At 42.0% G+C, this 19,860-nt stretch overlaps 4 protein-coding genes across 33 annotated transcripts in view; all 4 read right to left on the reverse strand.

The window, feature by feature from the left end:
* LOC100711027 (protocadherin gamma-C5) overlaps positions 1-19,860 on the reverse strand; it is a 285,882-nt gene that overhangs the window by 112,463 nt on the left and 153,559 nt on the right. The gene's annotated exons all lie outside the window — the stretch shown is intronic.
* On the reverse strand, positions 2,450-6,255 carry LOC112842434 (protocadherin gamma-A5-like). Its single transcript, XM_025899003.1, has one exon. It carries the CDS (start codon positions 5,255-5,257, stop codon positions 2,858-2,860), a length of 2,400 nt encoding a protein of 799 aa, XP_025754788.1. The 5' UTR covers positions 5,258-6,255; the 3' UTR covers positions 2,450-2,857.
* On the reverse strand, positions 9,703-12,251 carry LOC112842431 (protocadherin gamma-A3-like). Its single transcript, XM_025898999.1, has one exon. The coding sequence runs from the start codon at positions 12,154-12,156 to the stop codon at positions 9,718-9,720; it is 2,439 nt and encodes an 812-aa protein (XP_025754784.1). The 5' UTR covers positions 12,157-12,251; the 3' UTR covers positions 9,703-9,717.
* Positions 15,435-18,987, reverse strand: LOC109202951 (protocadherin gamma-A11-like). Its single transcript, XM_025899000.1, has one exon. It carries the CDS (start codon positions 18,526-18,528, stop codon positions 16,099-16,101), a length of 2,430 nt encoding a protein of 809 aa, XP_025754785.1. The 5' UTR covers positions 18,529-18,987; the 3' UTR covers positions 15,435-16,098.

Genomic DNA, 19,860 nt, shown 5'->3' on the forward strand with positions numbered 1-19,860 from the left:
ACTCGGTGAACTCCGACAGAACCTCAGGGAAGCTGTCCGCCACCACCACATTAACAATGACTGTAGCTGAACGAGAGGGCTGCCCGTTGTCCTCCACTATAACAGTCAGTCTTTGTTTGACAGCATCTTTATCAGTGACTTGGCGGATAGTTCTGATTTCTCCATTCTGTAAGCCCACTTCAAACAGCACCCTGTCTGTGGCTTTCTGCAGTTTATAGGAGAGCCAGGCATTCTGTCCAGAGTCCACATCAACAGCCACCACTTTCGTCACGAGATAGCCCACATCTGCTGAACGAGGCACCATTTCAGCCACCAGAGAGCCACCAGTCTGGACTGGGTACAGAACCTGAGGGGGGTTGTCGTTCTGGTCCTGGATCATTATTTTCACGGTCACATTGCTGCTGAGTGGAGGAGAGCCTCCATCCTGCGCTTTTACGCGGAAGTGGAAATCTTTGATCTGGTCGTAGTCAAAAGAGCGCACCGCATGGATGACTCCACTATCAGCACTAACGGACACATATGAGGAGACTGGCACTCCGTTAACGGAGGAGTCCTCCAGTATGTAAGAAACACGGGCATTCTGGTTCCAGTCAGTGTCTGTGGCTTTGACTGTGAATATAGAGAGACCTGGTGTGTTGTTTTCTACAATGTAGGCCTCATATGAGCTCCTCTCAAAGACAGGTGCGTTATCATTAACGTCTGAGATCTGTAAGGTGAGAGTGACGCTGCTGGAGAGGGAGGGCACTCCCTCATCAGAGCAGGTCACAGTGATGTTGTACTCAGAGGCTCTCTCTCTGTCTAAATCACTGTCTGTTACTATACTGAAAAAGTTATTTGATGTGGAAGAAACTAAAAATGGAATATTCTTGTTAATATTACATTGAACGTTTCCATTTTCGCCTGAGTCTGGATCTTGGATATTTATGATTGTCACAACAGTGCCAGGTGTAATGTCTTCTGCTATTATGCTAGACTTTGACATGACATTTATAGCAGGTACATTATCATTTGTATCAAGTATTTCTACAACAATTTTACTGGTATCGGCCAATCCCCCTTCATCACTGGCTTGAACATGTATTTGATATTGTCGCTTCTTTTCAAAGTCGGTGTTTCCGACCAGTTTAATTTCACCAGTTTCTCGGTTCACGTCAAATGTTTCCGAAGCATCGTCCACGGAGTTTAATATTGTATATGATATCTTTCCATTGGATCCGTCGTCTAAATCAGAAGCACTAACTGTAATCAGTACAGTTCCTTCGGGCGAATTTTCTTTTAAGGTTGACTTGTATATTTTTTGAGGAAAAACTGGAGCATTATCATTACTATCAAGCACATTTACGTTTATCTGAACTGCTCCGGAGAGCTGCGGTTCACCGCCGTCTACTGCAGTCAAAACAAGCGACAAATGATCCTGTTTTTCTCGATCCAAAGGTTTCTGCAAAACCATTTCTACCAGCTTACTTCCATCCGCTTGATTCTGCACCTTCAAAACGAAGTTATCAGTGGGCTTTAACAGATAACTTTGAAGGCCGTTTACACCCACATCGAGATCTATTGCTTGTTCGAGCATAAACACAGTCCCTGTATTAACTGATTCACTTATTTTGAATTTCATCTCACCTCTTTTGAAAATTGGGGCGTTGTCATTAACATCTGTCACTTCCACGGTAATGCTATAAAATTCCATCGGATTCTCTAAAATAACCTGGAAGTGTAAAGCACAGGGCGCCGTCTGCGCACAGATCAGCTCTCTGTCTATTCTGTCTTTGACGAGGAGGACTCCTCTTTCTCTGTTCAACTCGATGTACTCTGCGCTGTCTCCGGTATAAATCCGAGCTTTCCCTGATTTCAGCCTTTTTACATCCAAACCAAAATCGTGTGCAATATCACCCACAAAAGAGCCTTTCGGCATTTCCTCTGGAATGGAGTAACTGACCTGCCCAGTCACTGAGCAGAAACAGAAAAACAAGGTGAAAAGCAGCACTTGCCGTTGCATTGTTCTAACCGCCATGTTCCAGTAAAATAAGCCGTGGAATATTGCCGTAAAAAATGGATTCCACTTGAATAGTAATCCTGTTTATATCATCATGTTGTATGTAGCCACTTTTCAAATCGAAAATTGCAACTTTAAAATAACAGCTCCAATCCAAACTGAAGCTTAATACGCTGATCTTCGTGTCCTGTACTGCTCATTGTGTCTTTCTCTCGTTCTGTATCGTAAAGGATGGGGATGGCACTGCTGATTTCTTTTCCTATATAACAAAGGATGGTCAACAGCGGCCCTAAGAGTTCATCTTCCTGAACTACAGAATATTATGAAGGATTGAAAACGAGAACAAGTGGTTTCTATTTTAAAATGATTACATTTCTTTAAATGATCAACGCTTGCTTTTTTCATAATAATAATAATAATAATAATAATAATAATAATAATTTCGTTTAAACGAAAACAAAAAAATACAGTAAGGTGATAAACTCAGCTGCTTCAAATTGTTGAACTACCTTGCGTCAACGCCTTTTTATATTCCATGAACTGCCCTGATGTGTCATTGTACTTAATGCACTGAAAAAAGGAGACAGGTTTTATGTAAGCATCTTGGGTGTTTTTAAAACAATTGCCTCGTGTTTTAAAGTGAAGTGTTAATTTAAATCAATTGTTTAAGTTGCTGCCAAACCAAAACATCTGTGTGCAACCAATGTCCACTATTGAATTAAGTAAATCCAACGTTCTTTTTTTCAGTGCGGAAAGAAGCACACAGAGACAGAATTCAGCACTATGGACAGCTCCCACCAGAAAACAGGAAAAAGAAGTTCATATTTAATACATGAATATTCATTACTATAACATTGTGGTTTATGGAAGACTAACCTCTAGAGGAGAGTCTGGTTCATCCAGGATGCTCTTTTCACTCTGTACTCGCTGCATCGTTCCTGTAGAACTGGGGTCCATTATCAGCACGTTCTGACTACCAGCTCTGCCGAACCTACAGTCACTCTTTCTGGAGTCAGTCGTCCTGCACACCTCGTAATTGTACACATGTGGAAGAGTCGCTGACCCCAAAGTGTCTGAGTAACGTGGTGGATAATATGGAATGACAGGCAGGTTGGAGTGACACAGGATGCGAGACTGTCTCCACCTGTAGATTTTGACTGATATAATAACCACTAAACACGTGATGAAAAGGAAGGAAACTACAGCCAGAGCCAAGACTAAGTAAAAAGTCAAGTTGTCATTGTACTCCTTGTCGTGTGTCAACTCAGTGAACTCCGACAGCACTTCAGGGAAGCTGTCCGCCACCGCCACGTTAACAACGACTGTAGCTGAACGAGAGGGCTGCCCGCTGTCCTCCACTATAACAGTCAGTCTTTGCTTTACAGCATCTTTATCAGTGACTTGGCGGATAGTTCTGATTTCTCCATTCTGTAAGCCCACTTCAAACAGCGCCCTGTCTGTGGCTTTCTGCAGTTTATAGGAGAGCCAGGCATTCTGTCCGGAGTCCACATCAACAGCCACCACTTTAGTCACCAGATAGCCCACATCTGCTGAACGAGGAACCATTTCAGCCACCAGAGAGCCACCAGTCTGGACTGGGTACAGAACCTGAGGGGGGTTGTCGTTCTGGTCCCGGATCATTATTTTCACGGTCACGTTGCTGCTGAGTGGAGGAGAGCCTCCATCCTGCGCTTTTACATGGAAGTGGAAATCTTTGATCTGCTCGTAATCAAAAGAGCGCACTCCATGGATGACTCCACTATCAGCACTAACAGACACATATGAGGAGACTGGCACTCCGTTAACGGAGGAGTCCTCCAGTATGTAAGAAACACGGGCGTTCTGGTTCCAGTCAGCGTCTGTGGCTTTGACTGTGAATATAGAGAGGCCAGGTGTATTGTTTTCTACAATGTAGGCCTCATATGAGCTCCTCTCAAAGACAGGTGCGTTATCATTAACGTCTGAGATCTGTAAGGTGAAAGTGACACTGCTGGAGAGGGAGGGCACTCCCTCATCAGAGCAGGTCACAGTGATGTTATACTCAGAGGATTTCTCTCTGTCTAAATCACTGTCTGTTATTAAATTATAGAAATTATTTCTTGTTAATTTTAAAATGAATGGTACATTGTCGTTGATAAAGCATTTCACGTTCCCGTTGTCTCCGGAATCTAAATCCTCAGTATTAATCATCGTGACGACCATATTGAGTTTAGCGTCCTCTGATATCACAGTTGATTTGGACATTATGTTGATTTCAGGTTTATTGTCGTTTACATCCAGAACATCAACAATCAGCTTACATGAGTCTGTTAGTCCTCCATCGTCATTAGCACGAAGATTTATTTGAAAAAGTTTTGACTTTTCAAAGTCAATGGTTTCAATTAATGAAACTTGCCCGTTTTCCTCATTTACATAAAACATTTTCCGGACATTGTCTAACGTATTTGTGATTGAATATGTTATTTTACTGTTAGAGCCTTGATCAGCGTCTGACGCTGTAACAGTAGCAACAACTGTTCCTTTAGGTGAATTCTCAGTGACTGTAGCTTTGTATGTTTTCTGTGTAAAAACCGGCGCATTATCATTAACGTCTAAAACTGTAATGAAAATCTGCATTGTTCCTGACATCTGTGGCTCTCCTCCATCTACAGCTGTTAACACGAGAGAGATCTGCTCTTGTTTTTCTCTGTCCAAAGGTTTCAGCAGTACCATCTCAACGTTTTTCTGTCCATCGGGGTTACTGTGCAGTTTTAGACCAAAATTTTCAGTTGGTTTTAGTTCGTATTTCTGGAGATCATTAATACCAACATCCAGATCCACAGCCCGTTCCAGGTCGAATTTTGCTCCTGTTGCCGCTGATTCGCTAATTTTGAAATTCATTTCGCTTTTTTCAAAGGTTGGTGCGTTATCATTGATGTCTATGATCTGGACTGTAACCGTATAAAATTCCATCGGATTCTCCAAAAGGATCTGAAAATCCAAAGCACAAAGCGCTTTCTCTGTGCACAGCGCCTCTCTGTCTATTCTCTCCTTGATGAGGAGGACTCCTCTTTCTCTGTTCAACTCGATGTATTGGTTGCTATTTCTGCTATAGATCTTGGCTTTTCCCGATATTAAACGTTTAATTTCTAAACCTAAATCCTGTGCTATATTTCCAACTAAAGAGCCTCTAGACATTTCCTCCGGAATCGAGTAACTGACCTGCCCGAAGACTGGGCCGAAGGAAAGGAGAGAGACAAATAGCAGTACTTGCCGTTTCATTGTTCTTTCAGATTTCTCACCCAACGTGGAGTCCCAATCTACTTATATTCCACACAACAGAAGATATGTATTCCAAAGTCAAAACTCAAGTGTATATATTCCAGTCAGCGAAAGCATATCTCTCCAACTAAAAATATTTCTTCAGTATTTTTCCTCCTTGATCAGAATCGCTCGATCTTTGTGCGTCGCGTTCCCTCTTTATAACATGGGCGGTGCTGCTACAAACATGGTCTCAGTCCTCAACACTCTGGTCAACAGCGGCCCTAAGAGTCCGCACTATAAAACTGCAGAATATCATCTAAAATTCATCCGCAGGACAACTTACTGTCAAATGTGTGCAAATTCAGTAATATCAGCCTACAAAATCCTTAACACTGTCATTTGGACTTGAAAAAAGAACAATCGAGAATTTATTGTGTTTAATTTCGAGGATCACAATAACAGTATATTAGGAAAAACAGGCAGTAACACAGAATATGATATTGAGTTTGTAAATCTATCAAAATAGAGTGTTGAAAAAAAAAAGTCAGCCGACGGACTGAAAGAGGAAAATGAGAGCGGAACTAATACGTTTTCTGAAATACTGATTACTGTGAACAACAAATAAAGAAATAAAAACTGAAGACGATAAAAATCCTCTGGTATTTAAAGTATGGACACCGCACCGAATTTTTAACATGTGGAAATGAGGCTATAGGAAGCAATACTACTAATGTTGCTGTCCGTTGTTCTGAAGTGAAAGAACTCGATATCTGAAGCACAATGACTTCCATTAGATGCCTTTAAAAGTGAAAAGTCATTTATAAGACCTGTTAGTGTTGTTCTTTTTTGTTGTGAAGTTAAACACGAAGGTAGTGATAACATGTGACATAAACTGAAACGTATATAAACACATACAACATAGCAGCTACCTTTGAGATCTAAAATGTCATTATCAGCAAAGAGATTTTTTTAGTGGATTTAAAACATCTTGCACACACTTAAAATATATTAAAGCCATCTAACCTCTAGAGAGTCCGATTCATCCAGGATGCTCTTTTCACTCTGTATCCGCTGCATCGTTCCTGTAGAACTGGGGTCCATTATCAGCACGTTCTGACTACCAGCTCTGCCGAACCTACAGTCACTCTTTCTGGAGTCAGTCGTCCTACACACCTCGTAATTGTACACATGCGGCAGAGTCCCTGTTCCCAAAGTGTCTGAGTAACGTGGTGGATAATATGGAATGACAGGCAGGTTGGAGTGATACAGGATGCGAGACTGTCTCCACCTGTAGATTTTGACTGATATAATAACCACTAAACACGTGATGAAGAGGAAGGAAACTACAGCCAGAGCCAAGACTAAGTAAAAGGTCAGGTTGTCATTGTACTCCTTGTCGTGTGTCAACTCAGTGAACTCCGACAGCACTTCAGGGAAGCTGTCCGCCACCGCCACGTTAACAACGACTGTAGCTGAACGAGAGGGCTGCCCGTTGTCCTCCACTATAACAGTCAGTCTTTGTTTGACAGCATCTTTATCAGTGACTTGGCGGATAGTTCTGATTTCTCCATTCTGTAAGCCCACTTCAAACAGCGCCCTGTCTGTGGCTTTCTGCAGTTTATAGGAGAGCCAGGCATTCTGTCCAGAGTCCACATCAACAGCCACCACTTTCGTCATCAGATAGCCCACATCTGCTGAACGAGGAACCATTTCAGCCACCAGAGAGCCACCAGTCTGGACTGGGTACAGAACCTGAGGGGGGTTGTCGTTCTGGTCCTGGATCATTATTGTCACAGTCACATTGCTGCTGAGTGGAGGAGAGCCTCCATCCTGCGCTTTTACGCGGAAGTGGAAATCTTTGATCTGCTCGTAGTCAAAAGAGCGCACTGCATGGATGACTCCACTATCAGCACTAACAGACACATACGAGGAGACTGGCACTCCATTAACGTAGGAGTCCTCCAGTATGTAAGAAACACGGGCATTCTGGTTCCAGTCAGCGTCTGTGGCTTTGACTGTGAATATAGAGAGGCCAGGTGTATTGTTTTCTACAATGTAGGCCTCATATGAGCTTCTCTCAAAGACAGGTGCGTTATCATTAACGTCTGAGATCTGTAAGGTGAGAGTGACACTGTTGGAGAGGGAGGGCAGTCCCTCATCAGAGCAGGTCACAGTGATGTTATAAGCAGACTTTGTCTCTCTGTCTAAATCACTGTCTGTCATTAATGTAAAGAAATTATTTGATGTTGATATAATTTTAAAGTGATCATAGTCATCCAAAAAGCATCGGACTTTGCCATTTTCATTTGAATCTGGATCTTGGACGTTCATCATCGTCAGAACAGTGCCCGGTTTAACATCCTCAGCTACAGTGGAAGACGCTGACATAATATTAATTGCTGGTGGGTTATCGTTTGTGTCCAGCACCTCAATCAGAACTTTACACACATCAGCGTTACCGCCTTCATCTGACGCTTGAACATCTATCTCAAAATGGCGAAATTTTTCATAATCTAGTTCTCCCACTAATGTAAACATCCCACTTTTTTCGTCTATATTGAATAACTCTAGTGCTCCCTTTGGAGCATTAGAAATTGAGTATCGCACCTGCCCATGTAGTCCTTCATCGGCATCAGATGCGGTCACGGTCGTGAGAATAGTCCCTTTAGACGAATCCTCCTTTACATTTGTCTTATATTCTACTTGAGAACAAACAGGCGCATTGTCGTTTGCATCCAGGACGGTCACAATAATTTCAATGGTTCCGGAAAGCTGCGGATTACCACCATCTAAAGCAGACAACACTAAAGATACACGGTCCTGCTTTTCTCGATCGAGAGCCTTCTTTAAAACCATTTCAACATTTCTACTGCTACCGATCCTATAAGGATTGAGGATGAATATGTCACTTTGACTCAGCGAATAGCCCTGAAGCCCGTTAGTGCCCACGTCATCATCAATAGCTTTTTCTAAAACAAATTTTGACCCAATTTGAGCCATCTCGCTTATATCAAATTTCATTTTGCTGTTTTTAAAAACTGGAGAATTGTCATTAATGTCAGTGATCTCAACAGTGATGCTATAAAATTGCATAGGATTCTCCAAAATTATTTGAAAATCAAGAGCGCAGGGCGTCGTCTGCCCACAGAGCGCTTCTCTGTCTATTCGCTCTTTTATTAGAAGGACTCCCTTTTCTTTATCGAGCTCGATGTGTTCTGTACCTTCTCCTGTATATATACGAGCTCTTCCTGACTTAAGTCGTTTCACATCTAAACCTAAATCTTGTGCTATGTTACCGACCAAAGATCCTTTCGCCATTTCCTCAGGAATTGAGTAGCTGACCTGGCCAAAAACCTTGCAGAGAGAAAGAACCGAGAAAAACAACATTAAACCGACTTGCCGTGTCATTGTTCAGTCAGACAGTTTCCCTTCCAAACAAAGAAATGTGGAATCCGTTATCCAAAAAAAAGAAAAAAAAGAAAAAAAGATTTTAGACACAAACTTCAGCAAATAGAAACAATAAAAACTCCAATGAATGCTTAATAGATTCCTGGTGTCTCCGACTTTGATCATATCTTCATCCAAACTGTGCCTTTCTGATATGTTCTCCTTCCTCTGTGACATAACGAGGTGGTGGGAAGGTACTGCTGTAATATGCACTAAAATCTCAGCACACTGGTCATCAGCGTCCCCGTGAGTCGGATGCACGGAACTACATAAACTATTATACACAGACATTCCTTTTTGGCTTATGTTTCATGCGATTGATTACTATATTTGGTTAGATATGTGAACACTAGAAAGAAATAACTCGGTCCATAAGACAGTGAAATGTCTTATTTGTGTTGCAGAAGAAAAATTAGGCTATTTTGATTTCCTGCTGTATATCCAGACAGAAACGAGAGCAAGCCAGCTATTAAAACAGATCAAAACAGGACGAGAGACAATAAAGCAAAGCACCAACAAAGTGCGCTGAATTTTGCTTTCTGTGGTACTTACTGGCACAAAACGGAGAGACACACAAAAAAGCATGTTTAACATTTGAAACTTAAATCCACATGAGCAATTATTAGTTTCAAACATTATTGTTTTCAAGTGTTCATTTTAAAGTCCATAGCAAAAATTATGTAAATATTAAGTAAATGGCTTATTATTGTGATTCACACAAAGTATCAACGGGAAAAAAAGAATACACAAAATCTTTAGACTGTTATAATGCAAAAAGTGCAACAAAGATTTGACTATAAAATGCAGGACTAAGTGCAGCAGGTTTCAAATCATCGCATTGCAATACATTCCATGTACATTCGAATACAATACTCATCTACCCCATAACGAATTAAGCAGTACTTCAAATGGGACGATTAACTTTTAATTAAAGGAGCTGTCAACGACTTATGTTTCTGAAAATATCTAATGAATTACCATGACGCAATTGAATCCATTAAAAGACACAGACACAGGTTATGGTCAGTGTTTCAGGACCTCACCTCTAGAGGAGAGTCTGGTTCATCCAGGATGCTCTTTTCACTCTGTATCCGCTGCATCGTTCCTGTAGAACTGGGGTCCATTATCAGCACGTTCTGACTACCAGCTCTGCCGAACTTACAGTCACTCTTTCTGGAGTCAGTCGTCCTACACACCTCGTAATTGTACACATGTGGCAGAGTCCCTGTGCCCAAAGTGTCTGAGTAACGTGGTGGATAATATGGAATAACAGGGAGGTTGGAGTGATACAGGATGCGAGACTGTCTCCACCTGTAGATTTTGACTGATATGATAACCACTAAACACGTGATGAAAAGGAAGGAAACTACAGCCAGAGCCAAGACTAAGTAAAAAGTCAGGTTGTCATTGTACTCCTTGTCGTGTGTCAACTCAGTGAACTCCGACAGCACTTCAGGGAAGCTGTCCGCCACCGCCACGTTAACAACGACTGTAGCTGAACGAGAGGGCTGCCCGTTGTCCTCCACTATAACAGTCAGTCTTTGTTTGACAGCATCTTTATCAGTGACTTGGCGGATAGTTCTGATTTCTCCATTCTGTAAGCCCACTTCAAACAGCGCCCTGTCTGTGGCTTTCTGCAGTTTATAGGAGAGCCAGGCATTCTGTCCAGAGTCCACATCAATAGCAACCACTTTCGTCACCAGATAGCCCACATCTGCTGAACGAGGCACCATTTCAGCCACCAGAGAGCCACCAGACTGGACTGGGTACAGAACCTGAGGATGGTTGTCGTTCTGGTCCTGGATAAATATTATTACAGACGCATTACTGCTGAGTGGAGGAGAGCCTCCATCCTGCGCTTTGACTTTGAATTTAAGTTGTTTAATTTGTTCATAATCAAACGAGCGTACTGCGTGTATCACTCCAGTTTCAGAATTTATTGACACAAACGAAGAAACTGAGCTGCCACTGACCTCGGCATCGTCTATAAAATATGAGATTCTCGCGTTCTGATTCCAATCATGATCTCGTGCGCTGACTGTGAATATTGACCCCCCCGGGACATTATTTTCAACGACATAGGCCGAATATTTAGGTTTGGTAAAGAGCGGCGCATTATCATTCACATCAGAAATTTTTAGATGCAAATTTGTTTGTGTAGAAAGTGGGGGTGACCCTGAATCGGTTGCAGTTATTGTTATGTTGTATTCAGGTTTTGTTTCTCGATCAAAAGCTACATCTGAGAGCAAATTGTAATAATCGGTCAAAGAAGACTGGATTTTAAATGGGAGATTAGAATCTATTGAGCACGTTATATGACCGTTTCTTTCTGAGTCTGCATCTTTAACATTAAAAACAGCTATAGTTGTACCCGGAGAAACATCCTCTGAAATGATGCTCGAAAATGACATTATACTTATAAGTGGCGCATTATCATTTATGTCCAGGACCTCAACGACAACTTTGGTTGCATCACTCAGTCCTCCCTGGTCTTTGGCGATCACTCTTATTTCATACTTCTTGTCTTTTTCAAAATCAATGTTATCAACAACAGTAATTTTTCCGGAGGAACTATCAATTTCAAATTTTTCCGCGGATTTCCCCTTTACGTTGGAAAACGTGTAGGAAACCAAGCCATTTGAACCACTGTCTGCATCTGAAGCATTCACTGTAGTTATATAGGTGCCTATTGGCGCATTTTCTGCTACAGTAGCTTTATACAGCGATTGATTAAAAACAGGAGGATTATCGTTGACATCAAGAACAGTGATCTCTATGTTCACTGTACCAGATCGCCGTGGAGTTCCTCCGTCTACTGCAATCAGCTTTAAGGAGAGGTGTGGGTTCAACTCTCTGTCTAAAGGCTTCTGTAAAATCATTACAGCGAATCTAACTCCGTCGGCGTTAGAGAGCTGCTTTAAGACAAAATGATCATCAGGGGACAAAACATAATTTTGCAAGCTGTGAATTCCTGAATCGGGGTCATATGCGCTTTCTAAATCAAAATGAGACCCCACTGTAGCAGATTCACTAATTTCTAGGTTAATCACTTTACTTTTGAACGTCGGTGCATGGTCGTTTATGTCTAATATTTCTACTGTCACTCTGTGCAGTTCAATGGGATTTTCTAAAATAATTTCAAAGCTTAAACTGCACGGCGTTACGTCTCCGCAAAGCTCTTCTCGGTCAATTCTCTCCTTCACGACTAGAATCCCTTTGTCTGCCTTCAGTTCTGTGTACTGACTGGTTTCTCCGCTCACGATCCGGGCCCGGCCAGAACGGAGCCTTCTCAGATCCAAACCGAGGTCTTGAGCTACATTACCGATAAGAGAACCTTCCTTCATCTCCTCTGGTACTGAATAACGGATTTGGCCTCTGATGGTGGAACTCATGAAGACAAAGATGAACAGTAGCCATGTTGTCGTTTCACACATCAGCCGTTTTCGGAATGGCTGCTGCTGTATCCCCATGTTGCTACGAAAAAAAATCCAAAACACGACTTGAGATCAGTCGGTCACACATAAAAAAGCAAATTGGATCCCAGTTCAATGGCGATGCGCCTTTAACTGTTAAAACGGTTGGATTGCTATTAAAAAAGCAGATTCACTGCGACTCTCTCGAACGTCTCTCTGAATAAAGACTGGTTTTAGACCTCTCCTTTTTCTCTCGGCTGTCTGTAACAACACCCCAACGTTTTCCTGATCAACAGCGTCACTTAGAGTCCAAACCAAGTAGAGAAGCGAATAAACTGCAAATGCATAAAAAAAACCAACTATGCAACATACTGCGGGAACAGAACAACTCAACTATTAATTAGTTGCAAATAATATTAACTGAAGAAATATATAGCACCACATGTAGCATAAAGACACATACTGTATACCAAACGAGACCAAAGGTGATATATAACAACTTTAGAAGAATAAGCTTTAATTAGCTCTAAACTTCTAAACGCTTTAAAGTCGAGATAGTGAAATAAATACAAAAGTTAAAGAAGAGCAGCGAATACAAGGAAAAACCGGTATATTTAGTAGGCAAACCTCCAAAGAACAAAAACATGAGGAAACTGTGAATATTGATGAATAATATTTAGTACATTTAAAATGTGGAAAAACATCGGCATAATTTGTGTATCCCACTTCGCTTGGCAGTGTAATAATTATAATGATAATACTAATAATATGTTAATGGAAAATATAACATCACGATATTGTTTGAGAATATGGATAAGATAATCATTTTTAAAGTTGTTCATGTGACTGCAAAAACTATGTCAACTGGTGGAAAGTAAGTGTGCTGTCCATGGTGCTGAAAATGAAAACTTACTGTGCCACTAAGCTAAAGCGCTGAAAAGGAAAAACTAACCTCTAGAGGAAAGTCTGGTTCATCCAGAATGCTCTTTTCACTCTGTATCCGCTGCATCGTTCCTGTAGAACTGGGGTCCATTATCAGCACGTTCTGACTACCAGCTCTGCCGAACTTACAGTCACTCTTTCTGGAGTCAGTCGTCCTGCACACCTCGTAATTGTACACATGTGGCAGAGTCCCTGTCCCCAAAGTGTCTGAGTAACGTGGTGGATAATATGGAATGACAGGGAGGTTGGAGTGATACAGGATGCGAGACTGTCTCCACCTGTAGATTTTGACTGATATGATAACCACTAAACACGTGATGAAGAGGAAGGAAACCACAGCCAGAGCCAAGACTAAGTAAAAAGTCAGGTTGTCATTGTACTCCTTGTCGTGTGTCAACTCGGTGAACTCCGAAAGCACTTCAGGGAAGCTGTCCGCCACCGCCACGTTAACAATGACTGTAGCTGAACGAGAGGGCTGCCCGTTGTCCTCCACTATAATAGTCAGTCTTTGTTTGACAGCATCTTTATCAGTGACTTGGCGGATAGTTCTGATTTCTCCATTCTGTAAGCCCACTTCAAACAGCGCCCTGTCTGTGGCTTTCTGCAGTTTATAGGAGAGCCAGGCATTCTGTCCAGAGTCCACATCAACAGCCACCACTTTCGTCACCAGATAGCCCACATCTGCTGAACGAGGCACCATTTCAGCCACCAGAGATCCACCAGTCTGGACTGGGTACAGAACCTGAGGAGGGTTGTCGTTCTGGTCCTGGATAATTATTTTCACAGTCACATTGCTACTGAGTGGAGGAGAGCCTCCATCCTGTGCTCTGACTAAAAACTTAAGCTCTTTAAGTTGTTCATAATCAAATGAGCGAACTGCGTGAACAGCTCCAGTTTCGGCATTAATGGACATATAAGAAGAAGTTGGATTGCCACTGATCTGTGTTTCTTCGAGAAAATATGATATTCTAGCGTTTTGATTCCAGTCACTGTCTCGTGCGCTGACCGAAAATATGGACATTCCCGGGGAATTGTTTTCTGTAATGTAAGCAAGGTAGCTGTTTTTATCAAATAATGGCGCATTGTCATTAACATCAGAAATTCTCAGTCGTAAAACTGTTGTGCTTGACAAGGATGGCGTTCCTGAGTCACTCGCCCTTACAGTTATGTTATACTCGGGTTCAAGTTCTCTGTCAAAAGCTGACACTGTTATTAATGCATAGTAATTAGTTATTGTGGATTTCACTTTAAATGGGAGAGCGCTGTCTGTTGCGCAGCTAATTTGACCATTTTGTTCTGAGTCTGCATCTATTACGTTTATTATTGCGACTGTGGTGCCAGAGGGAGAATCTTCCGGCACAGGACTGGAGAATGACATCACATTTATAACAGGTGCGTTATCATTGACGTCTATAATCTCAATTAGAACTTTGCTCGAATCTGTTAGACCTCCTTGGTCCATAGCTTCGATCATAATTTCGTGTTTCTTTTCTTTTTCATAATCTAGGTGCCCTGCGAGTGTTATAGTTCCCATAGCTTCGTCTAAATGAAATATGTCAGCCAGCTGTTCTTTCATGTTTGAAAATCTATATGTAACAAGACCGTTTGACCCGATGTCTGCATCGCTTGCATTCACTGTCGTGATGTAGGTACCTCTTAATGAATTTTCCAAAACGGCAGTCCTGTAGAGAGACTGGTTAAACACTGGAGGATTATCATTAGCATCCAGCACTGTAATATCTATATTTACAGTACCAGATCTATGCGGATTTCCACCGTCTATAGCGATGAGCTTCAGTGATATTTTTGGCTCACTTTCTCTATCTAACGGTTTTTGTAAAACCATCTCAGCATACTTTCGACCATCCGGACTTGAGTATTGTTTCAGATCAAACATGTCATTTGTGTTTAATATGTATTTTTGTAGACCATTACTGCCCACATCTGCGTCCTCGGCGCTGGCCAATAAAAATCGCGATCCCAGTGTCGCAGACTCGCTAATTTCAAATTTCATTTCTTCCTTCCTAAATGTCGGGGAGTTGTCGTTTATGTCAGTTATCTCTACTGTTATTCGGTGCAGCTCCATAGGATTTTCTAAAATAACCTCAAAGCTGAAGCTACATGGTGTTACATCTCCACAAAGCTGCTCTCGGTCTATCCTCTCGTTCACGACTAAAATGCCTTTGTCTGTTTTCAACTGCGTGAACTGGATGCTTTGTCTGGTCACAATACGGGCACGGCCAGAACGAAGCCTTTGCACATCCAGACCGAGATCTTGAGCTACATTTCCAATAAGAGAGCCCCTTTTTAGCTCCTCTGGGATTGTATACCTGATTTGGCCAAACACGATGTGACTGAGGCAGCCCAGAAACAGCAGAAAGGGCCATACTGACCTGAAATTCAAACGCCATTTTACACACGACCGAGGCGAGTTTTTAAACGCCATTGCACACACAAAAAACGAAAATTGCACAAAATCCTTTTGTAAACGATCCACAAAGAACAAAGGCTGTTATATCCAGTATCCTTTGATTTTGAAGTCCTTGCTCTTAACAGATTTGTGACTGCAGCTCTGAATGCGAAGCCCACCGTTTATTTTCGATCATCAGAAAACGGGAAAAAGGAAGCCTCTGCCTCCACCAAATCAACACTGAATACTAGTTTCGCTGACCAACAGCGTCCCTTACTGTCCAAATACACGAATATCACAAACACGAAAAGGAAAAAAGTGCTTTCAAAGCACTTTTCTGCTTTACATTTTTAATCAGCAATCACACATCTGTCTTTTAACTACAATGCCATAAAGTCTTATGCAGAAATACCAGTGAGACAGTTGTTTTAAAATATAACAATAACTACTTAAATTAAAACAATAGATCTTGCTCCTCTTTTCAAAGTGAATTAAGCAGCACGTTAAAAGGGGAGTGTGAACATTCAAGCAGTTGAGCTGTCCAAGAGTTGTGGTTCTGAAAACGCACCATGGGTTACCAGAAATGTGAACGATGAAATGTGGTATAACGTAGAATAAACCTCTAAAGAATGTGGGCATAAACTTAATTATGTCAAAGTCCTCACCTCAAGAGGAGAGTCTGGTTCATCCAGGATGCTCTTTTCACTCTGTATCCGCTGCATCGTTCCTGTAGAACTGGGGTCCATTATTAGCACGTTCTGACTGCCAGCTCTGCCGAACTTGCAGTCACTCTTTCTGGAGTCAGTCGTCCTGCACACCTCGTAATTGTACACATGTGGCAGAGTCCCTGTGCCCAAAGTGTCTGAGTAACGTGGTGGATAATATGGAATCACAGGCAGGTTGGAGTGATACAGGATGCGAGACTGTCTCCACCTGTAGATTTTGACTGATATAATAACCACTAAACACGTGATGAAGAGGAAGGAAACTACAGCCAGAGCCAAGACTAAGTAAAAAGTCAGGTTGTCATTGTACTCCTTGTCGTGTGTCAACTCAGTGAACTCCGATAGCACTTCAGGGAAGCTGTCCGCCACCGCCACGTTAACAATGACTGTAGCTGAACGAGAGGGCTGCCCGTTGTCCTCCACTATAACAGTCAGTCTTTGTTTGACAGCATCTTTATCAGTGACTTGGCGGATAGTTCTGATTTCACCATTCTGTAAGCCCACTTCAAACAGCGCCCTGTCTGTGGATTTCTGCAGTTTATAGGAGAGCCAGGCATTCTGTCCAGAGTCCACATCAACAGCCACCACTTTAGTCACCAGATAGCCCACATCTGCTGAACGAGGAACCATTTCAGCCACCAGAGAGCCACCAGTCTGGACTGGGTACAGAACCTGAGGGGGGTTGTCGTTCTGGTCTTCAATATTTATTCTAACTGTGGTATTGCTGCTTAAAGGAGGGGAACCCCCATCCTGTCCTTTTACAAAAATGTGTATAGTTTTAATTTGTTCATAGTCAAATGATCGTAGTGCCTGTATAACTCCGCTTTCTGCGTTTACTGATATGTAAGTAGATATAGGACTACCATTTAACTCGGTATCAATAAGCAGATAAGACACGCGTGCGTTCTGTCCTGAGTCGGAATCGCGTGCTTGAACGGAAAACACAGACAATCCCGGTGAGTTATTCTCCATAACAGAAGCCTCATAATAACTCTGTTCAAATATCGGGGCATTATCATTTACGTCTGCTATTCTAAGTGTTATTGTCTTGTTTGTTGAGAGGGGTGGGCTCCCTTCATCCACTGCCGAGAAAGTGATATTATAAACAGGATTACGCTCCCTGTCGAGCACACCGTTTGTGACCAGAGTATAATAATTTTTTAGAGATGAATGAATTGCGAACGGAATATTGCTGTTTACTGAGCAGTCTACTTTTCCATTTTTGCCTGAATCCAGATCTTTGACGTTTATGATAGCCACGGTAGTCCCACTAGGTGAATCCTCGGCAATAGCATTAGAAAACGAGGTTAGTGTTATTAAAGGAGGATTGTCATTGACGTCTATAACCTCAATTATCAGATTTGTTGATGTGCTCTGTCCACCTTGATCTTTTGCCTGTACCCCAATCTCATATAATTTATTCTCTTCATAATCAATTATACCAGTTACTGTTAAATCGCCGGTATTTTCGTCCAGATGAAATAGTTCGGCAACATTACCGGACATTCGATTAAAATGATAAGTAACATGGCCATTTATCCCTTCATCTGCATCTGTTGCGCTCAAGCTCACTACTAACGTTCCTCCTGGGACATTTTCTTTAACAGAAGCCTTGAAAATTGATTGCATGAATACGGGAGCATTGTCGTTTGTGTCTCGCACAGTTACGTGTATTTTTAAGGTGCCTGAACGCTGTGGTTCACCTCCGTCCACAGCAGTTAGCGTGAGGAGCAGCTTTCCTTCTTTCTCTCTATCTAAAGGTTCAGAAAGATAAAGCTGTGCATATTTATGACCATTTGGGCTGGACGAGACCTTTATATTAAAATGTGTTTTGGGGTGTATTGTATAGCCGTGTAAAGCGTTAATGCCAACATCGGGGTCTGTTGCACTCACTTGCAATATTTCGGTTCCTGGAAGAGCTGATTCTACAAGTTCTAAATTCATTTCCTTCTCCTGAAACGCAGGGGCATTATCATTAACATCCAGTACTTCCACAACAACGCTATGCAGTTGAATTGGATTTGTCATAATCATTTCCAAATTCAAGCTGCAGGGCGATGTATGTCCGCAAAGCTGCTCTCTATCTATTCTCTCTCCCACGACCAGATTTCCTTTGTCTACATCCAGCCTAATATACTCACTGCTGTCACTGATAACAATTCGGGCACCGCCTGATTTCAGTCTTTTAGAGTCGATACCTAAATCTTCAGCCACATTTCCGACAAACGAGCCCTTCCTCATTTCCTCTGGAACAGAGTAACGGATTTGGCAAATTGTCTCGTCGATGAGAAAAATAAGGATGAAGGCCCGTACTTGCCATTTACCCGTGCGAGCCATCCTGAAAGAATGCATATTTCTCAATCAATGAATCCAAGTCCACATAGAAGAATGTCGACAAAAGGCTTTTAAACTGTCGATATCGTCCTTCTCTCTATGCAGTTGTAATCCACAGTTGGAGACCGAATGTATCCGCCTAAAATCAGTGTCGAAAATAAGCGAATGTCTTGCTCTCCTACTGTATATTTAGAAGAGTACAGAGGGTGTAAAGCTTTAAACGTGCTGTAAAGACCAACAGCGGCCCTTAGAGTCCAAAGTAAAAATAACAAGTGATGTGAACAAGGAAAGAAAAATAAACTTATATAGGAGTAACAATTCAGGAGTGAATTAACACTAAAATGAAAACAATAGATGATGCTTAAATACTCCATGTGAGAAACAGAAAAAGAGTAGTGCAGCACAGTCATGAGTAATAGAATTTGAGTCCTCTGTAAAAGAAATAAACTCAAACATATACTCTGATTACAGAAGACATCTTGAGAGTGGTTTGCAGCCGCCGGCAAAATGAATAAAACTTAAAGAAACAAAGTACATGTTTTAAGGAAATCAACTTTTATAATTACTCATGTAACTGAAGTCAAATTGATTAGAATACAAACTAAAGAGTATTAAACTAATCCAATATAATTGACTGAACGTTAATAAAATCGCTGGATCAATAAACTAACCTCTAGAGGAGAGTCTGATTCATCCAGGATGCTCTTTTCACTCTGTATCCGCTGCATCGTTCCTGTAGAACTGGGGTCCATTATCAGCACGTTCTGACTACCAGCTCTGCCGAACTTACAGTCACTCTTTCTGGAGTCAGTCGTCCTGCACACCTCGTAATTGTACACATGTGGCAGAGTCCCTGTCCCCAAAGTGTCTGAGTAACGTGGTGGATAATATGGAATGACAGGCAGGTTGGAGTGATACAGGATGCGAGACTGTCTCCACCTGTAGATTTTGACTGATATGATAACCACTAAACACGTGATGAAGAGGAAGGAAACCACAGCCAGAGCCAAGACTAAGTAAAAAGTCAGGTTGTCATTGTACTCCTTGTCGTGGGTCAACTCAATGAACTCCGACAGCACTTCAGGGAAGCTGTCCGCCACCGCCACGTTAACAATGACTGTAGCTGAACGAGAGGGCTGCCCGTTGTCCTCCACTATAACAGTCAGTCTTTGCTTGACAGCATCTTTATCAGTGACTTGGCGGATAGTTCTGATTTCTCCATTCTGTAAGCCCACTTCAAACAGCGTCCTGTCTGTGGCTTTCTGCAGTTTATAGGAGAGCCAGGCATTCTGTCCAGAGTCCACATCAACAGCCACCACTTTAGTCACCAGATAGCCCACATCTGCTGAA

Source organism: Oreochromis niloticus, linkage group LG2 (genome assembly GCF_001858045.2).
Source record: "Oreochromis niloticus isolate F11D_XX linkage group LG2, O_niloticus_UMD_NMBU, whole genome shotgun sequence".
Classification (NCBI taxonomy): Eukaryota; Metazoa; Chordata; class Actinopteri; order Cichliformes; family Cichlidae; genus Oreochromis; species Oreochromis niloticus.